General features: G+C 38.5%; 3 protein-coding genes across 4 annotated transcripts; 2 read left to right on the top strand and 1 right to left on the bottom strand.

Moving 5' to 3' along the window:
• Positions 1 to 203: 203 nt before the first annotated feature.
• Positions 204 to 1,502, bottom strand: LOC103407240 (CBL-interacting serine/threonine-protein kinase 4-like). Its single transcript, NM_001328752.1, is given in 1 exon segment — positions 204 to 1,502. A coding segment is annotated over 1 exon segment (1,299 nt).
• Positions 1,503 to 13,065: 11,563 nt separating this feature from the next.
• Positions 13,066 to 14,061, top strand: LOC103447353 (uncharacterized). The gene is made up of 2 exons (XM_008386546.4): positions 13,066 to 13,358; positions 13,690 to 14,061. The coding sequence occupies exons 1-2, from the start codon at positions 13,230 to 13,232 to the stop codon at positions 13,789 to 13,791; spliced, it is 231 nt and encodes a 76-aa protein (XP_008384768.3). The 5' UTR covers positions 13,066 to 13,229; the 3' UTR covers positions 13,792 to 14,061.
• A 1,088-nt stretch (positions 14,062 to 15,149) lies between these two features.
• On the top strand, positions 15,150 to 19,541 carry LOC103447354 (U-box domain-containing protein 43-like). Of its 2 annotated transcripts, none has more exons than XM_008386547.4 (4): positions 15,150 to 15,410; positions 15,954 to 17,269; positions 17,413 to 17,734; positions 17,903 to 19,541. In XM_008386547.4, the coding sequence occupies exons 2-4, from the start codon at positions 16,040 to 16,042 to the stop codon at positions 19,396 to 19,398; spliced, it is 3,048 nt and encodes a 1,015-aa protein (XP_008384769.3). In that variant the 5' UTR covers positions 15,150 to 15,410; positions 15,954 to 16,039; the 3' UTR covers positions 19,399 to 19,541. The 2 variants fall into 2 exon arrangements, with proteins under 2 accessions (XP_008384769.3, XP_070667140.1); XM_070811039.1 differs by having other exon boundaries at positions 15,191 to 15,410; positions 17,518 to 17,734.
• The last annotated feature ends 1,891 nt before the right edge of the window (positions 19,542 to 21,432 follow it).

The raw sequence follows: 21,432 nt of genomic DNA, 5'->3' as shown, positions 1-21,432 counted from the left end.
AAAGGAATCTAATTCCAACTAATAAACCACTAATCGGGCGTTAATTAAGCTTAATTATCGATGCCCCTGTTATCGGAAAATGACTTACATAACACGGATACACTGTCATCGGCCTTGGCCTCGGCCTCGTGTGTACAAAGATTAAGTTAAATCAACCCCGTGTTTATTTCCTCACAACACACGCAGCCAGCTTAAATCCAACATCAAACGACAAGGTTTTCCAACCCAGTTCCCAACTCTTCCCAAAGCCTAACCTCCCGCTCAAACTCAACCACGCCGCCGCCGCCTCCTTCCGCCATCTTCACTTCCCCAACCACCAAACTTGGCGCAATCTCCATTACCTCAACCGCCATTACCACCCTCATCATCGCCCCTTTCCCCACCCCAACACTCACACCGCTCTTCCCTTTCTCCACTCTGTACCCCAGCCTCTTCCCAACCTCCCCCACCTTCTCCACCACCGTATCCGCCCCCGCCTCCGCTGTGAACCGCCTCTCCCTCCCTGTCTCCGCCTCGAAAAGCCCGGAGAGATTCAACCCCGATGACATCGATATTATATCAAACGCATTAATCCCGCACGGAACGACGTCGCATTTCTTTACCTCCGCAGCCAGCTCCTCGGAAAGCCTTAAATCAATCGATCTTTTAAACCACGGCTTCTCCATCAACGCCTCAGTCCCCAACCTCGTGTTCGGGTTCGGGTCGAGCAGCTGGTATATGATCTTACCCGCCGGCTTCGAAATCCAACCCGGAATTTCGTACTCCCGCCTCTGAACCTTCTTATACATGGCGATCAAATTGCTGTCGTCGAACGGCAGGCGCCCGGCGAGCAGGACGAAGAGGATGACGCCGCACGACCACGCATCGGCTTTTGAGCCGTCGTAGCCGTGCCGGTAAACCACCTCGGGTGCCGTGTACGAGGGGGTCCCACAAGCGGTGTGGAGCAGCCCATTTTTGAGCTGACCGGGTAAGGCGGAGAGACCGAAATCGGAGACTTTCAAGTTGCCGTTCTTGTCGAGCAAAAGATTCTGGGGCTTCATATCGCGGTGAGCGACGCCGTTTTGGTGGCAGAAGTGCAACGCCGAGACGAGCTGCTGGAAGTAGCGGCGGGCAAGGGACTCCGGCAATTTACCGTGGCGCGAGAGTTTGGCGAACAACTCGCCGCCCGTGGCGAGCTCGACGACGAGGTAGATTTTGGACTTGGTGGCTAGGACTTCGTGGATTTTGAGGACGTTGGGGTGTTGCTGGAGGCGACGCATGGCGGAGATTTCTCGGAGGATGCGGGGCTCCATGGTGGCGTCAGTTTGGGACTTGTCGATGATTTTGACGGCGACAGCGGTGTTGTCGACGAGGGATTGAGCTTTGTAGACCTTGGCGAAGCTGCCTCGGCCCAACAGCCTGCCCAGTTGGTATTTGCCTAGGAGGGTGGTGCGGGTGGAGGTGGGGGTGGCGGCGGCGGCTGCGGAGGTGGGTGATAGGGTTGGTGGGACCCCAGGGCCCATGGCTCGCGGGTTGGAGGAGGCAATAGCAGCAACAGCAGCAACGACAGAAACCCAGAAACTGTGAAGAACAATGGCCACTGCCTTATGAGTTGGGTTTTATTTATAGCATATTTTTCGGGAGGCTACTAGCTCGCTTCTTAATTTGGGTTTCCCAAAACACCCTTTTAGGGTTTGGTCCGTCTTTGTTGGGCAATTGTGACCAGTTTTTCATATTTGGTCAAAAAAATAATTAAGTTTTATCATTTGAGTCAAAAATAATTTTTTTTTTAATAAATTGATATTTTTACACTAAGGGAATGAAGAGTTTGACAAAACCACGCAATAGGCTTAATTTGATATCGAATTCATCATCCACGAGATTTGAACCTAAGACCTCTCACTTTCAAGTGAAGAAGGTGAAGAAGAATATTACCAGACCGTAATACTGAGTGGCGTTAAAATCATTATTAAGATTAAGCAAGATTTTTAGAGAGTTCAACACAATTATGGTTCGCTAGGGCCTTATGTTTGGAGTGCTACTATTATAAGAACGTAGTCGTTGTATCTTGAAAGAAATACGCCAATTAATCATGAATATCGCAGTAAAGCTTAAATCGTCTTAAAGAAAAAAGAACTAAGCTCTTGACTCGACCGTATTTTTCAAAATTTTCTAATCCAATTTCATTTGCATGAGCATTGTGTTTTGTTTGTTAGTATGCATTAAATTTTGTATATACTTTCATGATAATATCTTATTTTTCTATATGATTGTTTGGGCCCAAAATATTAGTTTGGGCCGAGTATAGAGTTATTCTCGGCCCAGAAGGCCTTACGACAGGGTTCTCAAGGATCGGTTAATTCTGGATCGGTTAGGTCGTGGGCTTCCAAATCCTGGTCGGTTATGCCATGTCGCAAGACGAGTCGAATCCTGGTGCAATGAGGAGTCTCGGCAAGATCAATAACTCGGAAGTGAATCCGAATCAATAAAGGAATAGGTTCACAATTATGGTGAAAGAATGACTGGTCGAGTTGGTGTTTGATCAGGAGAAAGAGTCCTAATCTGGGTAGGGTTTTAACTCAACCTTGAGGGTATCCGGTGCTATAAATAGAGGAGGTTGTACATCATTCAAGCCTCCTCCAATTCAACACACAACTGCCCTGCGCAAACTATCTCAACAACTTTGAGATTTTTATTTTCTCTTTTCGTTGACACATCTTCTGTTGGCATCAACAGCACTGTGAAAGCAACCGATGATATCTTAAGTCGGCATAGATAGCTCTGTCGCCGTAGAATCAGTCGATCTCGCAGCATCTTCCGTTGGCATCAACAGCACTACGGCGAGGACGGTTGGTTACCTATCCAAGTCTCGGTCGAGAAGGATTTCCGAATCCTTATTAATTGAGGTCATCTCATTAGCCTTCTCGGCGAAGTGAGGTGTTACAGTTTACTGAGCTCGGCGCATTGCATGCCAAGTTATTTTATGATTGGTTATTCTCAAGTGGGATTTAGAGTTCGGCATTCAGACGGCCTAACCACGTTCACTATCAAGACTTATATTCGCTTTGAGTATTTGTGCCCTTACACTTTGGTGTCGATTCGTCGTGAGTTTACTCTGACGAATAACATCACTGTGACCGAATCCGACGACGGCGATTCGTGAGCTTCGTAAGAATAGTAACCTTGTCTTCAGGTTCGAGAGCCCAAGAGGCCGAGACGTGTTCCTTTCTCGGCCGCAATCGCAAGACGCAGAAATCAGCCGCGCACCCAACGCAACAACAACAAATTTACTCCTCGGCAAAGCTCGGCCGACGAGTTGGCACGCCCCGCATTCACCGAAGGACGTAGTTAGCTTATAGATTACTCGGCCTGCGCACCACGTAGGCTTGGTAGTTTTTAGGGTCAACAATGATTTATTTGGTGATTTATATAGCAATTAGACCGTATATATTTTATATGATTATACAACACAATGCATATGTGAGTAATTTGCTCTAATACTACCATACTTATATGTATTATATTCGGTCATATGTATAGGGTTAAACCTTCCTTTCGCTGTCAATGAAAAAACGAGAAAGGGCAAATTGAGCATGCAAGATTCAAAAGAAAGTAACTTTCATATTGGCTTATACGGCCACAAACAGGATGTAAAGCGTTATGCAAAAACAATATCAATGGAAAAGGTTAAAGGCATTTTCCACTATGCTAAAAGTAATTGGCTTTTTCCTCCATTTGAAAGCCTTAATATTGGTGCCGACAAATCAACCTATGCAGCTATGCTTAAAGCCTTAAACAGAAAATTAATGAATTATCCCCCCTTTTCAAAACAGTAATTGGCTTTTTCTCTCTTTTAAATATTTATCTTTAACGTAAGTCGTACTGCTTTTATAATTAGAGCCTTCTTCTCCCTTCTACGACATCTTGGATTTAAACTTTTCTCAATTAATAATATACTTTTAATGTAAAATATCGTTTGTATTAAAAAGAATAAAATAATAAAGATGAAAATATCTGTCTTTTAATATGAATTTGGATCCTTGCCAGTTTCTCTTTGTGAGGATTTCAAAAATCCGTGGATCATAATTGTTTATCGTATATCATGCGGTCAGAAATCATTTTAAATATTTTTATTTAAAATTAAATACAAACAGTACCCGACAAAAATTGATTACACAATATACGATGAATGAACACGATTTACGAATTCTCATAATCTTTCTGAAAGAATCTAGAAAATATCCTGTTGGATTTAACATATCACGGAGTGGAAAACGTAATGCACCACCTTCGGCAATTTACTGGAATCATAATCATAATCATAATCATAATCATGGTCTTTCATGAATCAGCGGTCTATATTTGTTCATGTGCAACTTGGAATTCTATAGTCGAAAAGACAGTCAAATCAAGCGGAAATATGACCTTTCCTGGTGTCGTTTTTGTTCGAAAGTTTCACGGTTCTGAATTCTGATGGTGCCTGCTGCTCAGCTTAATATTCAACTTTAATTAATTGCGTGGTCAATTTCGTTTCTGTGATGGAGAAAATGGAAGAAGGGCTTTTAGGTAATTCAATACTAGGGGTTTTCACGTAATTTACTACGAGGGGTCAGGAAACAGCGCACAACACAAGTAGTCTGGAAACTGGAAAGCGATGAATTTTGGACACGTTGGGATTACCTAGGGCCCTGGGGCTGGGGGTCTGCGGCTGCTTCTGCAAACTGGAACGACGACGTATCCTGCTCCTTTCACTCCTTTTACTTGTTGCATTATTGGCCTGGAATTTGTTTTCTCGTATAAATTATATGCATTCAATTTAACTAAAGTCAAATATGATAATTTTGAATATTTTGACAAAAAAAAAAAAAAAACTATGTTTTTGAATATCTTGTTTCCACGTTTTATTCGATCGGTTGTTTTTCATACTTTTATTCACAGTTATGTCAGAATATTCAACATTAACAAAAGATTGACATATCAATTTCAATCAATTTTAGTTTTTTTGGTTCTAATATTCATTTTGTTTTAGTGTTACAATATGGCGACTTTAGGAGCATCAAAACTGTTGTGCTACTTATTGGATCCGGATTCCCTTCTATCCCATTTTTCTCTTTCCTCTAGTCTTCTCTTATTTGAACGTTTACGATTAAATCACGTCAACATTTTGTGTTGACTTCTTTATAGAAAGATAAAAATTAAAAGGAAATTGACAGAGAGGGAGAGGAGCAGAGGGAGTTTGAAACAAAATTACATAAGAAGCCCAGACAAAAGTTGAGCCCAAAACAATCAGAAAAGAAAGGAAACCTAGAACACTGCTGTATCCGCTTCCGCACCAGCAAATCTTGTCGAAGACGATTCCACGCTCCTGACAAAGCATCCCTACTCCAATCGCCTCCACTAGCTGAGAACAGCTCTTTAATCGCAACCATAAGCTGGAAAGAAGCAGCCATGAAGCCTGTGGAAATCCACACGCAACGCTGCAAAAGGTAGAGAGAGAAGGTGGTGATGTTGATAGCACCCGAACTAGTGGGAACACCGGAATTCGATACACCGACTCGATTAATCGCAACCAAGGAAGAAAATATCGGTAATATCGGAAATATTGGTAGTCCGAAAACACGGAAATATCGATGGAAATATCAGTAAAATATCGATATCGATAAAAATTACATGGAAACCACGGAAATTGTAAGAAAAACTTGGAAATTTTTATTGAAACTTTGTAGGATGTTTATTTAGTCAATTATCTATTAGTTTATCACAAAAAATTGGAAAGAAATGCATTGCATGATAGATTTAACATTATCAAGTTGATTATATAGCGAGCTAACAAACATTGTGAGTGTAGAAAATATGTAGTAATTAATGAAAGAAGTCTAAACACACCATAATCATTTATATATAATGAATTAGTACAATATTTTACACTTTATACATTGCATGGTAAGATACATAAGTGATTTAGTATCACATAGAGTTCCTATGAGGTTCAAAATTTTCACTATCTTCATCATCTCTATGTGTAGAGTGAGTGTATTGTGAAGAGTAGTTATCCAATTTAATGAATAATAATCCAATTTCATAAAAAAATAATCCTAATATAAAACATGGTGATGAATAATAATCCAATTTGATAATAATCCAATTTAATGAATAATCCAATTTGATAATAATCCAATTTAATGAATAATAATCCAATTTGATAATAAAAAAAGGCGATAACAAGCCAATTGGCAAAAATGATTAAAAAAATCTAAATTGTCTAACTGACCGACACTCTTATAGACTCATTATATCACTTTTATAGACTCATCTTACCCTTATAAATTCATTATTTTTCTTGAAATTGATTAGAATCATTAGAAAAACAATTTTTTGCATTTCCATATGCCTAACCAATAAATACAACTTCTACTATTTCCCTGAAATTATATATTTTCACTTTTTCCCTGAAATTGAGTCATTTATCCTAATCTAATCTAGACCCCCAGATTAATTTATATTTTCACTCTTTTTCTGAAATTATATAAATTGTGCAATTGAGTCATTTATCCTAATCTAATCTGGACCCTCAATCTTGATTCTCACTCTCTGTCACGCTGCCACATGGCAGCCCACTAACCCTGACCCTATCTCTCTCTCTTTTCCCGAGTCCCTCTCGGACCCCTCACTCTCTCAGAGTTCTCAACTCTATCTCTCTCTCGAACTCTCGTTCTCTCACTCCATTTCCCCGATCGCACCCACACCCAGGCACACCCAAATCCATCCACCACGATACCAGCGCAGCATCTCCACCATCCTCTTGAACTCTCCCTCCCTCTCCTCCGTCTCTGGGAAGCACGGCGACGCGCAGAGGAAGCTCGGCTTCCCCGATCGCACCCACACCCAGGCACACCCAAATCCGTCCACCCCGATGCTAGCGCAGCATCTCCACCACCCTCCTGAACTCTCCCTCCCTCTCCTCCGTCTCTGGGAAGCACGGCGACGCGCAGAGGAAGCTCGGCTTCCCCGATCGCACCCACACCCAGGCACACCCAAGTTTTCAGGTGAGATCCGACTAAACCCTATGTTGATTACCTCTTGCATGCGTGAAATCTGAAGTTTATATGTGAAATTGATGTTAAAAATCGTGTTTTTGCAAGGTTTTTGGGACGAAATCGGCTCGGGAATAGGCACACCATCTCCGGCGTTCTTCTCCGATGTTCGGCTCAGAGTTCGATTGCACCGTTCAAAAAAGTTTCGCGACATTTCCAAAATATCGCGATATTATCGATATTATCGATAATATCGCGATATTTGGATGAAAACCATTCGGATACCACTTAAAATATTCATCCCCCGAAAAACCGATAATATCGGCGATATTTCGCTGATATTATCGGCATTTTCTTCCATGATCGCAACGAATCGCTATAATAGTGGCTTCAGATCGAATTGGAATTGACCAAAAAAAGGGCTGCCAAAGAATTGTGGAGAACAAAACTAGAACATGATTGAAAGGAAAAGGAAAACGCAACATAGAAATACAAAATAAAAAATAAAAAAACGAAAATTGACGAAGTTGCAACTACTCACACAAGACGGTGAGAAAGGCTCTCAAGCAGAGGAGAGGGATGTTATTTGCTGGTAGTGACAGAGTCATTTATGTACATATACAAAAGTAAATTTGAAGAACAAATTGAAAACCTCCTAAATTCGAATTCCGATTTCATTTGATTAAAAACACGGCAAACATACCATTATTCTATAAAATGTCCATTTTATTAGAAACATCGGGTACATTTATGCTATTCTCTCCAAAGCAATGCAAAATAATCTAACTAAACTCAATAATCTTCGCAAAAAAGTTGTACCTCAATTACTTAAAAGCATTATTATTATACTCAAAGCTTCGAATTTGAGTTCCACTTCCTAGTATCATTGTACAAAAAAGAAATAGAAAATGAACAATCTTGTAGTAATAGCTAACAGCATCTATTGGGGCGACGAAGACGAAACCAAATTGTGTGTGGCTATAAATAATCATAAACTTGTGGTTACCTTGTTCTTAGTTAATTAAACATGAGCACGGTCTCCTTATTCTTCACTTTGAAAGTGCCATTTACGACACTTTCAATTATGGGCCGTTCATTTCCTTCCACTAATTTCGTTTGATTGGATCCACGTTGATATCATTGTCGCGCCGCTATTATATCATTGAATTTGATTCATTATAAACCTAATAGAATCCCATTTTTGTCCACAAACAACGGGTTTAGCTTAGATTTTTTTTTATAACTAAATTGTGGCTAATGACAAAGTGAACATAGTTTAGTTGCTAATTATTAGATATTTTTCACCAAATGCTTTGTGCTTGAGATCAACAATGGTTGGTACTGCATACGAATTTTCTAATTATCCAATAAGTTTAGTTGCCAATGTCATCCTTTTGATTTTTATTTACATTTAACGCATGTGCATGAGTTATTTTTCCGTCTCCTTTGTCCGTATCTAGCTAATTAAACAAAAAGAAGTTAAATTGCACAAACATCACATGGACTAATAAGGATTGTGTGTGCAAATATCACCTAAACTATCTTGTCATTTACCACGAAGATTTTGCTTTTAGTGCAGATGTACCGTCTCTCCTTTCAAATTTTCACCACTCCGAAACCCCTAAACAATTTATGTTGTAAATTATTGGTATAGGTATATATTATTGTTTAAACCCTGGCCAAGCATTGTAAGTTGTAACAATGAAATTCTTGGAAGTTGTTTGCTTATTTTGGATCACAGCAAAGAGAGCATTAGATTTGCAAATCTCTCTCTAGTTTAATACAACCCTAATCCAAGTCTTAATCACTTTATTAACAATGCAACGCAGGATTTAAGACAATGACTCCCATGCTTATAATTTTCTAAGTTAAAATCATTGCAGCCATGGGATTTAAATTACCAGGTACAAGAACACACTAGCTCTCCCAAGGATAAGGCAAAATCGATGAAGCAATTGCCTTATCACTTTGCACAAGACAAACAAACGATATTATCTATACCAGGAGGAGGGGATGGGTTTAGCCTCACAATGAACTAGCAATAATGTGATTCAAATTCATCTTTGGCGAGAATCGAACCTAAGACCTCTTACTTACTAGTGAAGAGGAATATTACTAGACCGTAAAACTAAATGGCAAGATGCTCTAATTAGTACAATGATATCACTGTTCCTAACATCGAAAGAGATTCGTAGTTTGAATTCTCCATCAATAGATAACAAGAGCAACATTTTGATTTAGGCCCCTATAGTTTGGGCTTCTTGTAATTTGAAGAAAATGACGATCAATCGCATTTCCGAAGAAATCAGAAAATCATTGGGAAGGCTTGCTTTTTTTTTTTTTTTTTTTTTTTTTGAGAAAGGATTGATAGATTTCATTAAAAAGTCCAAATGGACAACAACACAGTTACATATTAGCCTTCTCAAATAGAAGGTCTGGAATGAGGTCCGGTGGAGCCCTTGCTAAGTACAATTAATTCCACAAAGTAGGGCAGTGATAGGATTTTTACTACTCATGTGAACGGGCTTAAATTTCCTATTTTACTTGCAAGAATCACAAGGTTATTGTAGTATAAACGGATCTCGCAAGGTCGTCTCCACAGGGACTATTAAATAATTCGAAACTAATAAGATTCCATTTAATTATTGTAAAATAGAAGTTTAGGTGATTGATTTTATAACCTAATTAAAATAAAAACGAAATTAATGAATTAAAATAAATAATCTGCAATATTAGGGCTAGAGAGAAGAAAACAGTTTTGGGAGAATAAAATTAAGAAAGCACTAGGGTTCCACCATCACCTAGCAATCCTATGAATTTTTACCAATTACTTATGAACTATACATGCCACTTTGAAGGTTAGATTTTCCTAATTCATATTCTACTTGGAACCTCCAACATAGAACCTATATCTAACATGCAACCCGTCCGGACGTTCGGATCAAATCTGAACATGAAAGATTCATTATGCTTTATGAAAATCTTTTGAAAATCCATGCAATCCTTAAGACGTGATATTCATCCTAAGTGAAATTACAATTATTAATCACAAGAAGCTAGCGTCAATTTCAGGGAACCTTCCAACCAAAATTGCATCAAATTACTTTCTAAAGATCCTAATGGTGATCAGGCATTAAGACAATTAGATAGTTTTTATCCCGGTGATTAACAATTCAAAGTATGCATACAATCAATAATAAGCAATTAAATAAAAATCACATATTCATGCTAAGGCTCAAGACTTCACCCTAGCAAAAGAAATTAGTTCCGCATATTCATAATTGAAATCATAGAAAATATATTCAAGAAAAGGATTGAAAGCAAAAGTCTCCAAAACCCTAACAATTCTCTCTGTCTCCAAAATTGCATAAAAGAAACGTAGAGAAATATTGTAGACGGCCAAGCAATATATCTGCTAAGCCCCCCACACAAACCCTAGGAAAACTAAAATTAATCAAAAAACCAATAAAATAGGAAACATAACCCTAAATTAAATGGTAAAATTCGCCTAAAATATGAACAGCCATGTTTTGGACCCATAAGCTACTCCAAAACTAGCCCAATATAGCTGGATTTAATGTTTGGAATATTCTGAACACTTCTTCAGAAGGCCACGAACCCATCCGATGTCATCTTGGGCTCCAAAAACGCAATTTAAGCCAAAAAACGTCATTTTCCAACACTGGGCATCGCTCCTTTATTTTATCGCCAGAAAATAACCGCTTGGTGGAAAAATCCCAAATTTTGATATGATCAAGCTAAGTGACTCACGAACATCCTCCAACTGGAATTACTCCAAAATTCGTCCATTTGGTCCTGTTTTGCTCCAGAGGAATTCGAAAGTCCTATATTGAAAATACAATTCAAAATATCAAAATTCTTCCAATATATTAACCAAAATATACTAAGATTAGGGTAAAATATATAATATAAAATCTACTCATCAAATACCCCCAAACTTAGCTTTTTGTTTGTCCTCAAGCAAAACAGAGTAATAAAAAACAACAACAATGAAACAATAGACCTTCCATAAATTAGCCTCAAAGCAATCTAGAGACGGTCACCAAACTTAAGAGAATTAAACATTTTTCAAAATAAAATTAACCAAACCTTAAACAACATTCTCAAGCGTAATGAGTGACATAACCAATATCAATACAACTTACTCAACCCGGATAGGTATATGCAAACCAAAGCTTCCACTTCAAATCCTCTACCATGAATATCACTCACACAAAAATCACACATTAAAGGGCAAAGTGTTTCACTCAATCATGATAAGCAATATAAAACCCCATAAGCTTGCTCTTCATATCAACTCTCCACTAATGTAAATCAATGCAACACCAAAGATCAAAGGTCTTTATAAAGGTTGTAACATTAGGCTAGGGTATGGGCTATCAAAGAAAGGATAGGGAAAAAAATTAAAACTTAAGAAATACCAAGATATCTTCATAATGTAATTCGGTCGGCCCTCTTTTGAAACTTGAATCTTCTATTATTAGCGTCCAGGACTCATGTCACAAAGATGGAACAATTTCGAACTCTTCTTTTCTAATTTTTTTTTCTTTATTTTTTTTTATTATTATTTTTTTTCACAGAAGAATAAAAAAATAATACTAGACATGGTACCTCGGTACACGCCACTTCTTATTGTAGAACCCAACCTTTATCTTCCTTGATGTCCACTTGGTATCCCTTAAGTTATAGGGTATGGCTAAAATAGGTTAAATGTGTAGGGATGAATGTGGGTGATGAAAGAAAAGGCTAAGTGTTTGGCTTCAAAAGGGTAACTAGGGAAAATGAAACATAAAAGGTTGGTTAGAAAGGCTCAAACGATCCAAACATGGCCTTTATCATCTCTCTAATGTTGCATGACTTAGGATTTCGCCTCGAGAGATATTGAAGCAAGTTCTAGTGGATGATAATGCTATCATGAAACTCACAAGAAAGAATATGCAAGAGGCTCAAAATCTCACAAGGGTTCAATAAGTTTTCACTTTAAATCCACATATAATTCTCTAAGTAAGAGATAATCATACTGACATTGGTTATTGGTATAAAATAAACTTGAGAATGATCATGTAAGAATCGGATTAACCATTTAAAACAATTGAATTTTCACAAAAGAAGAACAAATTCAAATAAGTTTGTTGACCTAGAAGAAAGCGAATTATTATCATTGACTTATGGAAGGTCTAACTAAACGACTCAAGAAAAATAAAATCTTTTTGGATTTTTGACATTTTTCAATTATATATATATATATATATATATTTTTAATGACATTAAGACTTGAATAGAAGAGCAAAACAAAGAACAAATAAACAAAAGAAAAGAACAAATGCCAACAGAGGTTGCAAACGGCACGGTGCAAATATGATAACCCACAGGCAGCTTGACCTTTAGACAAAGATGTAATCATAACTTTTGAATGAAAAATCCGATTTTTATGGTCTTTATATGGCTGGAAAGAAGAAAAAAAATTGAAAAAGACAGCGCGGACAGAATGTTCAAATTCCTTCTCAGTTAATACAGTTTTACGCAACAAAGACAGCATGAACACTAAACAAAAACAGAACACAGAAACAGAAACCAAAATCCTCCCCCAAACTTAAATCATACATTGTCCTCAAGGTGTGGAAAAAGGAACACATAAAGAAAGAATAAAGAAAAAAAAAATAGACAAAAACAACTAACTAATCAAAGAAACTTTCCCCTTGTTTGTTTCTCCTTGCGCCATGGTCTTTTGGCTTTAGAACTAGCTTAGCTCAGTCTTGTTTAATAAATAAATATTCAATGAGTTAGTATCTTAATTCTCTTCGGTGCGCCTAAAGCATACGAGGATAAATTGGCGTGTGGAGTTACAAAAGCATCAAACACATGCCTCTCACTTGTTATTTCGTGTAGAAAGTAACGCACTTAAGTTAAAATACAACAATTGTTTAACAAGGTAGTTTAAATTTGGACAAATGAAGCTATAAAAAAAAAAAATGAAACATTGGAGCAGCCCATTAATAATTTTCTGACAAAAACCCGCCGCCCGGCCCAACATCACCGACACTCAGTCGGGCACCAAGAAACACTAGAGTCCACGTATCCAATTCCTCATCCGCACACGTGCACCCCCTGAACCTCTCTCTCTCTCTCTCTGCGAAGGTCGATCATTTTCTAGGGTTTGTGAGCTGAACCTTCAGACCTGAGCCAACAGGGAAGATGTCGAATGTGGGAACCGCGAAGGGAATTCTGGAGATCGGTAAATTTGGCCTGTACGTCTCCATCCCCATCGTTCTTATGTACACCGTCGCCAATAACTCCAAGAATCTCCAGAGATTCATGGGCAATGTAATCTCTCTCTCTCTCTCTCCCTCCCCATACATATATATTTCACTGGTGTTTTATTAATGTTTTTTGGATATATAAACTGGAAGAAATTTTTAGATACTGAAAGAATCTGGTTGAAATCTGAATTGGGTTTATTGGATTATAACGTTGTAGTGTGATTAAATTGAAGGATTCAAAGTTGAGGTGATAGTAAATCTGAAATTTCACAATGATTAAGTTAGAACTTATTATATAGCGAGAGGCTTGGTGAAATTTCATGTGGGTTTATTAATTTAACCATGTTTTAGAGGCGATCGATGTATGGCTTTAATTGTGTTGTTATGGGGTGCAGCATTCGTATGTAGTATATCCACCAGAGGCACCGAGACCTCCATCACCGGAGGAAATGAGGGAGATGGCACGAGAGCTAGCTCGGAACAAGGCTGGGCGTTGAGGCTTGTGCTGCCTCTGTTGTAACTTGCAAGTGCCTTGCTGCTGTAGAGAAATGCTATATTTGCATTTGGATTTGGGTTTAAATAAATGGCGAGGCAGAGTGGTTAGTAAGTGGATTTGTAGAGAAATGAACTTGTAATGTTGGTAATGGGGTGTGGCCTCCTCCGTTTCGGTTTGTAAAATATGAAACTTGAATGAGCTTTGTGACTGGGGAAGTGATGTAATACCGTAAGAGCATGAATGGAATGGAACCACTACTTGTTGCTTTCAATGATTTGATTTCGTTTATTGGCGATGTTATCGACCAAGTATCACCATGCCCATGTACCACTCACTGTGCTTAGGTTGAGCTTGAATGTAGTTTCAGATGGTTGAACTTGTCTCCTTTACTGTTGTGTTGATTCCGTGCTTTACTGCTCTGATCCATTGGGATTAATCGCCGGGAAAACCCTTCTCCGGCCTGTAAATTGGGACAGTGGGAGCCGATCCTTGGAGTTGAGGGAGTTGATAAGCTAATTCCTCTGGGTTTCTAATTAACCGGGTGGCCATCTGAAAGGCTAAACCGGAAACCAGAGGCCGTTATGGATGCTATAACAAAAATTCAAAAGAGAGAAGAAATTTTTCGTTGTGTGCGAAACATGTATGGTCGGACTCCTACATCAGTTTTTATTTTATTTTTTTATGCAAACGATATTGAAAAAGGAAGAACTTAAACTCAATATTTCGAATATACAAGTGAATTTTCTTAACTAATTCAGATATAAGCTCTTACCTTTTGTCTTTGAGAGTTTTAAGGAAACACCGACGGTACTGTTCATTTTAACGAAAAATTATATTTTTACACTAAAAAGTCAAATATTTACTATTCACTTTTATCATTTATTTTGTCATTATCGTTAAAACTTAATATTTTTAAACTCTTTTCATTAGTTTTTCTTTTGGCCTTTTTTTTGTTATATACGTAAGTTGCATGTATTATTGGTGGACAAGGATTGTCTACCTTCCACTTTCGGTGCCCTCACCGTGCCCTCCTGTTTGTGTGATCACGGTTAAGCCACGTCAATATTTTATATTACTATTCATTTTTGTCTTATTATATCTAAAAAAAAATATAAAATATTGACGTATCTTAACCGTGACTACACAAAATAGGAGGGCACGGATAGAGCACCGGAAGTGGAGAGCAGACAGTCCTTGCCCATTATTGTCACACCTTTATATCGCATCGCATCACATCTGTGATTACAATGGCATAAAATCAACAAGGACATTTTCAGCAACCTTCCTCAAGTACGTGGAAATTTCCTGATCTTTCGTGAAATTCCATAAAAATATTCAGTCAGGTGAAGCGTGGTTTACAAGTCGAAAACACAAAGAAACTCTGAATTTTCCACGCCGCGTGTGAATTAAGTAATTTAAAATTAATAACCAATATTTAATAAATGGTGAGTGACAGCCACAGAAAGAAGCCTTGACTTGCTTAAGTCTTCCTCCCTGCAGCGATAGCAGTAGGCTAATAGCAAATTAGCGAGTGCTATTTTCCAACCGGAGCAAATCTTTGATCGCGTTAACACCAACTTTTCCAATTGTAAATATGATGATGCACTTCTCTTGTGGCAGGTACCTAATTTTCATTGCTTTTTTCTGGGTTTCTCATGTTTTAATATACTTGTGCTTATTTTTCCTGCTTATTTCTATCCGAATTAGTTATAAGTACGTGCAAGTTCTCTCGTTACCCCGACCTGGGACGCTCTCTCAACAGCCCGTTTGATAACTGTTTCGTTTACCAGTTTGAAACTGAAAGTATTTCGTTTGCAAGTGTTGCAATGTTCATCTTCTGGCCCAGTTGGATTGTCCACTTTCCTTCCGTTTACATGTTCCGGGCAACGGATTAGTGACCAAAACTAAAGCTGAGATATTTCTTTCTGATTTTCTCAGCTTTTTAACCAGGCACTTTGATTGTGATTGAACTATTAAACTTGTAAATTTTTTTCGATTAGCAGAATTTCAGAATTCAAAGGTTTCCGTGTGAAAGGGTGTGACTTGTTCATTGCAATTTGGATTGCAGTTTATTTTGTTGTTGTAAAAAGTAATTTATCCTTGACCAACTAGAACGTTGATTGGTACAATTTCTTGGTATTTTTGTGTGTTTTTCGTGTGCAGGACAAGTATGCTTCGGTAGTTGTAGCCTTCATCTTATAAGCGATCGTGTTTCTGTTCGAATAAAGGGTTTGGCGTAGAGTATAACGATGGCATTGGAACTTATACCTATTGGTACCATCTTGGCTGTGCTAACGAACCAGGTCATTAAAACAGCCAACGCTGCGAAAGATGTTCTCGAAAAGGAGAGTTTCAAGGTCCTTTCGAACCATTTGCTTGACATTGGATTGGTTTTGAAAGAACTACAGCGTCAAGAATTGAATGATTCACAAGCTGCAAGGGTTGCTTTGGAGTCCCTCGAAACAGATGTTAAAAGGGCTAATAATCTGGTTGACAAGTACAAAAACCGAGCACGTTTCTACTTGCTTGTCAAGTGCAGGCACATTGTCAAGGAGGTACAAGACGTTACCAGGGATATTGGAAGGTCTTTGGCTGCTCTCTCCCTTGCAAACAACGACGTCTTAATGGGGATATCTGATCAGGTGAATAGGTTACAGAATGAGATGCAAAGAGTGGAAATCGAGGCTTCACAGTCTCAGCTCCAAGTTTTCGACAAGCTAAAACAAGGTCTTGATGATCAGACCCTTGGCCCAGGTTTTGCAAACGACATGCTTGCAGAAATAGCAATGGCAGTTGGGGTGCCTTTAGAGCCCTCGGAGATAAGCAAGGAGCTTGCAGATTTCCGAAAGGAGAAAGAAGAAGCTGCCAACAGGAAAGAAAGAGCTGAAGTTTTCTTCTTAGGTCAGATTATTGAGTTGCTCTCTCGAGCTGATGCTGCGAGGGATTATGAAGAAGTCAAGAAGCAATACAAGCAACGGGTGCAGGCCATAGAGAGGTATGATCCGAGTGAAGAATATATTCCACCACTTAAGCCTTTTAAATGCTGTATTAGAAAAACTGTGATGGCTGAACCAGTCAGTCTTTGCACTGGTACTACATGTGAGAGAGCCGCTATCATAGCTTGGTTTGAAAGTGGCGAGAGAACTGACCCCGAAACTCTTGAGGTTCTTCAAGATACTTCGTGGAGGTGTAACATCCCACTGAGACAATCAATAGAAGAGTGGAGAGAGCTAAATTATTGTCTCAAGATCCGATCTGCCAAGGCAAAGTTGTTATCAGGCGTTGAGACGTCAATGTTAGAGGCCTTAAGCCAAATGCAAGATCTTATGACAGAGAACTCTATTAACAAGGACTGGATCGCCATTGAAGGACTCACCGATATTATAATCTCCATCCTTGGAAATTCTCACAACAGAGAAGTGAAGAGGAAGATTTTGATCACCTTAAAGGATATTGTCCAAGGGCATGCAAGAAACAAGGTAAGCATCTTTGATACTCCTTGTATGTATGGAAAACAACTAAAAGAAAGTGAAAGCTGAAAATAAAAAAGAATACTACAATCTATTATTTCAGAGTTGGACAAAGTTATGAATTCTAAATCTTTTTCGATCAATTCGTTTAGGAGAAAGTGGTTGACTCCCAGGGGTGGGATCACATCATTCCCTGCTTAGGCCGCGACTCAAGCATCTCAACGGCTGCAATTGAGTTGCTATATGAATTGTTGCAGGACACAACTGGTTGGAATGCGTGTGCATGCAGGAAACTCTCTAAACAATGCAGTACAATTCTTTTCCTTGTTTACACCCTTTTAAAGGGAACTGTGAGGGAGTCAGCTGAGATTGCAGAGAAAATCTTGCTCAATCTTTTCGACATAGATGAGGAAAACATTTCTTGTGCAGCTAAATCTGGCTGGTATAAGCCACTTGTTGATCGCATAGTTCAAGGTAAGATGATTCATCTCCTAGGACCTATATAACATCTTCTTTATATTCTATTCCTTCAATCACATAAAAAAATGAAAAGATTTGGATGTAATAAATCTGTTTTTTCTGAATTGCCTTTTTTTTCATTTAACGATGGATTACTGATGCATTTATCATTCTAATTTCCAGGGCCGGAAACTTCAAGGTTATCAATGGTGAGAACACTAGTTAAAATGGAATTGGTAGACTCAAATTTGAAGCTCCTTGGTGAGGAAGGGATTATACCTCCTTTGCTCGAAATGGTGTCTGCAAATATTGAATCAAAACAATTGTCCTTATCCGCCTTGGCTGAATTATCAGGTTGCAGAGCCAACAAAGAACTGATTGCTGCTTCTGGTGGGGTTAATCTTGTTCTAAAGCTAGCGTTCACTCCCCATGTACCCTCAATCATTGCTGTTAAATGTTATGAAATCCTGGAGAAATTTACGTCTGACACGGATGGGGCTAAATTCTTTGTTGATGAAAATGGTTGTCAACTAGAGTTAGAGCCAATTGTCACCAGTTTGACTGAATTACAACAGAATCCCAACTTGGCCTACAATGTCCGGAGGCCTGCCTTGTGCTCACTTCTTGGAATCTGCAAGTTCGATGCAGGGCTGATAAAGAAGGTTGTTCTCACTGCCAATGCCATATCTCTAGTCCTTCCTCTACTTGATCACTCTGACTCAGAGATTCGGGAGATTGCCATAAATTTGCTCTTCCTCTTCTCGCAGCATGAGCCTGAGGGGGTCGTGGAATACCTTCTGAAGCCAAGAAGACTGGAGGCTTTAGTGGGGTTCCTTGAGAATGATGACAAGGGTGATGCACAGATGGCTGCTGCTGGATTATTGGCAAATCTGCCAAAATCCGAAAGATTACTAACCAACAAGTTAATCGAACTGGATGGACATACTGCAATCATAAACATTTTAAGAACAGGGACTATGAAGGCAAAAGAAAATGCTCTAAGTGCTCTTTTCAGGTTTACGGATCCCACAAACCTGGAATCGCAGCGTAAGCTGGTTGAAGGAGGAGCATACCCTTTGCTCGTAAACTTTCTCAGGTCCAGCTCAGTGACTGCAAGGGCGAGGGCTGCAGCTCTGATTGGTAATCTTTCCACAAGCACTCCAAAGCTCACCATGGTCTCCAAACCCTCTGGCTGCTGGTCATGTTTCAAGCCATCCGGCGCTCCACTATGCTCAGCACACGGTGGTATCTGCAGTGTGACTTCCACATTCTGTCTTTTGGAAGCGAAAGCTTTGCCTGACTTGGTAAGGCTCTTATCGGGAGAGGTCTATGAAACTGCCATCGAAGCAATTCAAACTCTTTCGACATTGGTTCTCGAAGCCTCTCCTCAAAGAGGAGCCAGTGTCTTGCATGACGCTGATGCCATAAAGCCGACATTGGAGATATTGTGTTGGGGAACGGATTCTCTGCAAGAAGACGCATTGAGTCTTCTCGAAAAGGTTTTCATGTCGAAGGAAATGGTTGAGGTGTATGGTTCAGCAGCTAGATTAAATCTTGCTGGACTAACTAGCAGGAACATTCATGAGGATGGGCGCCATAGGAGGAAGGCTACCAGGGTTTTGTCACTCCTTGAACGTTATTCGAAATCATCAACCTCTATTATTCCGGGAATGATGTAAGGCTAAAAAGTTTTGGTTACCAGATCAGAAGAACAAATGTACTTCAACTCTGTTTGGGATTATACCAGGATGGAGTTGGAAAATTTAGTGCATCAATTGTCACTCTTATTAAAACATTCATCAATTGTCTCTCTTTTTACTCCCGTCGAATCTACCTTTCACTTACAAATAAAGAGAAACAGCATTAGACCCTGATACTAAATGCGTTTTACTCTGCTTTGGATGAGTAAATATTCTGGACAGCCTAAAAGTTTTAGCACTCTGAGAAAAGGATCTCTAACTATGTAAGTGCTTCCGTGAATGATTCTATTTTTAGGTTTAGCCAAACGAAAATAATGTATAGATGGCTGCTGTTGCTGGATAATTATATAACTAAATTTCAGTATAAGGAATTTGTGCCTTGGAAGAAGTAAGAACTAAAAATTGGTGAAGATTTAATCTCTATATAATGGACGGTACCAACGGTTCGGCTAGGGGTCATTTTTTTCATAAATTCGGACCCCCCCCCGGCCCGCCCCCGTTTGGAGTTTACAAAATTTGTACCCGCCACGTACCCTTCCTGAACTCACTAGATTCGCCTCGTCCTGCAGTTCCTAGACCCATTAGCCCACCCCTTGTAGGAATGACTAGAAAGTTGACGGTAAGTAAATGCACTTAATCATTTGCAGATCATGATTTATCACAGTGACGAAAAAATTATGTATATGCACCCTATTACAAATTCGATCCCTACCGATCTCTATCTCTTAACAATTAACAATTTAACTTACTAACGCTATCGTTTATTAAAAAATACTCAGCAACAAGCTCCTTACAGGTTAATTACATTAACACTCCCTGAGGTTTATCGAGTTTTTTGAGACATTACACTAACATCCCTTGATGTTTTAGGTTTCTTATAGATAATCATTTTTAGCCAAATTTCAATTAAAAAAATTCTTAAAGACAAATTTACCTTATAATTAATTACTTGTAATTAATTAATTTCTTAAGAGTAAATTGTAGCAATGGTCCTTTAACTTTAACTCAATTGGAGCAATGGTCCCTTAACTAAAAATTCATTACCATTGGTCCCTCAACTCATCAAAACGTGCAACTATGGTCCCTCAACTAAAAATTCATTACCATTGGTCCCTCAACTTTAATCTAACTGGAGAAATGGTCTCTCAACTTTAACTCCAATTGGAGCAATGATCTTTCAACTTTAACCCAATTGTAGCAATGGTGCCTTCCAACACAACTCACTTTGACAAAATTATGATGAAGTTGACGAAAATGACCATAGCTACATGTTTTGATGAGTTGAGGGACCCCAATTGTAGTAATGGTCATTCCAACATAACTTATTTTGACAAAATTTTGACGAAGTTGACGAAAAGAACCATAGCTACATATTTTGAAGAGTTGGGACCAATGGTAATGGATTTTTAGTTGAGGGACCATTGCTTCAATTTGATTAAAATTGAGGGACTATTATTACAATTTACTCATTTCTTAAAGACGATTTTCTTGACACATATGAAGATACTGATCTTCAAAGTGAATGAGTGGATTCAAATATGTTTATCTAATAAAATATGGTGTCATTTAAAGAGGAATAATTGCTTACATTTAAGGATTGGGGGAAATTTTAAATGTTATATGAATTTATATAATTTTATTAATTTGTTATATGAACTAAAATTTTAAGCAATTCGTTATATCCAATTTCTGAAATCATAAATTTATTATATGTCATTAACTTCGTTAGCTTTTTCATCCAAAACAAGTTGTGAACATGCCTTGCATATGAATTATGTTTTGGGATATTTAGGACTTCAACTCTCCACTCCCCTTCTAAAAGGTTGCATTCGACAAAACAAAAATCTAGGGTTTCTACAAACTAAAAATATAAATGATTATGTAAAGGAAAAATATTTTTTATTCTAAAACAAAAACGAAACTTAGTATAAAGACATAATATAAATATTTTTGACTGAGTTTCTATCCAACAATATAGTCTTCAAATATATATCGCATGTTCTTGAAGTATAG

Source organism: Malus domestica, chromosome 13, assembly GCF_042453785.1.
Source record: "Malus domestica chromosome 13, GDT2T_hap1".
Taxonomy (NCBI): domain Eukaryota; kingdom Viridiplantae; phylum Streptophyta; class Magnoliopsida; order Rosales; family Rosaceae; genus Malus; species Malus domestica.
Note: the sequence above shows the minus strand (reverse complement) of the source record. Positions and strands in the feature narration are given on the sequence as shown.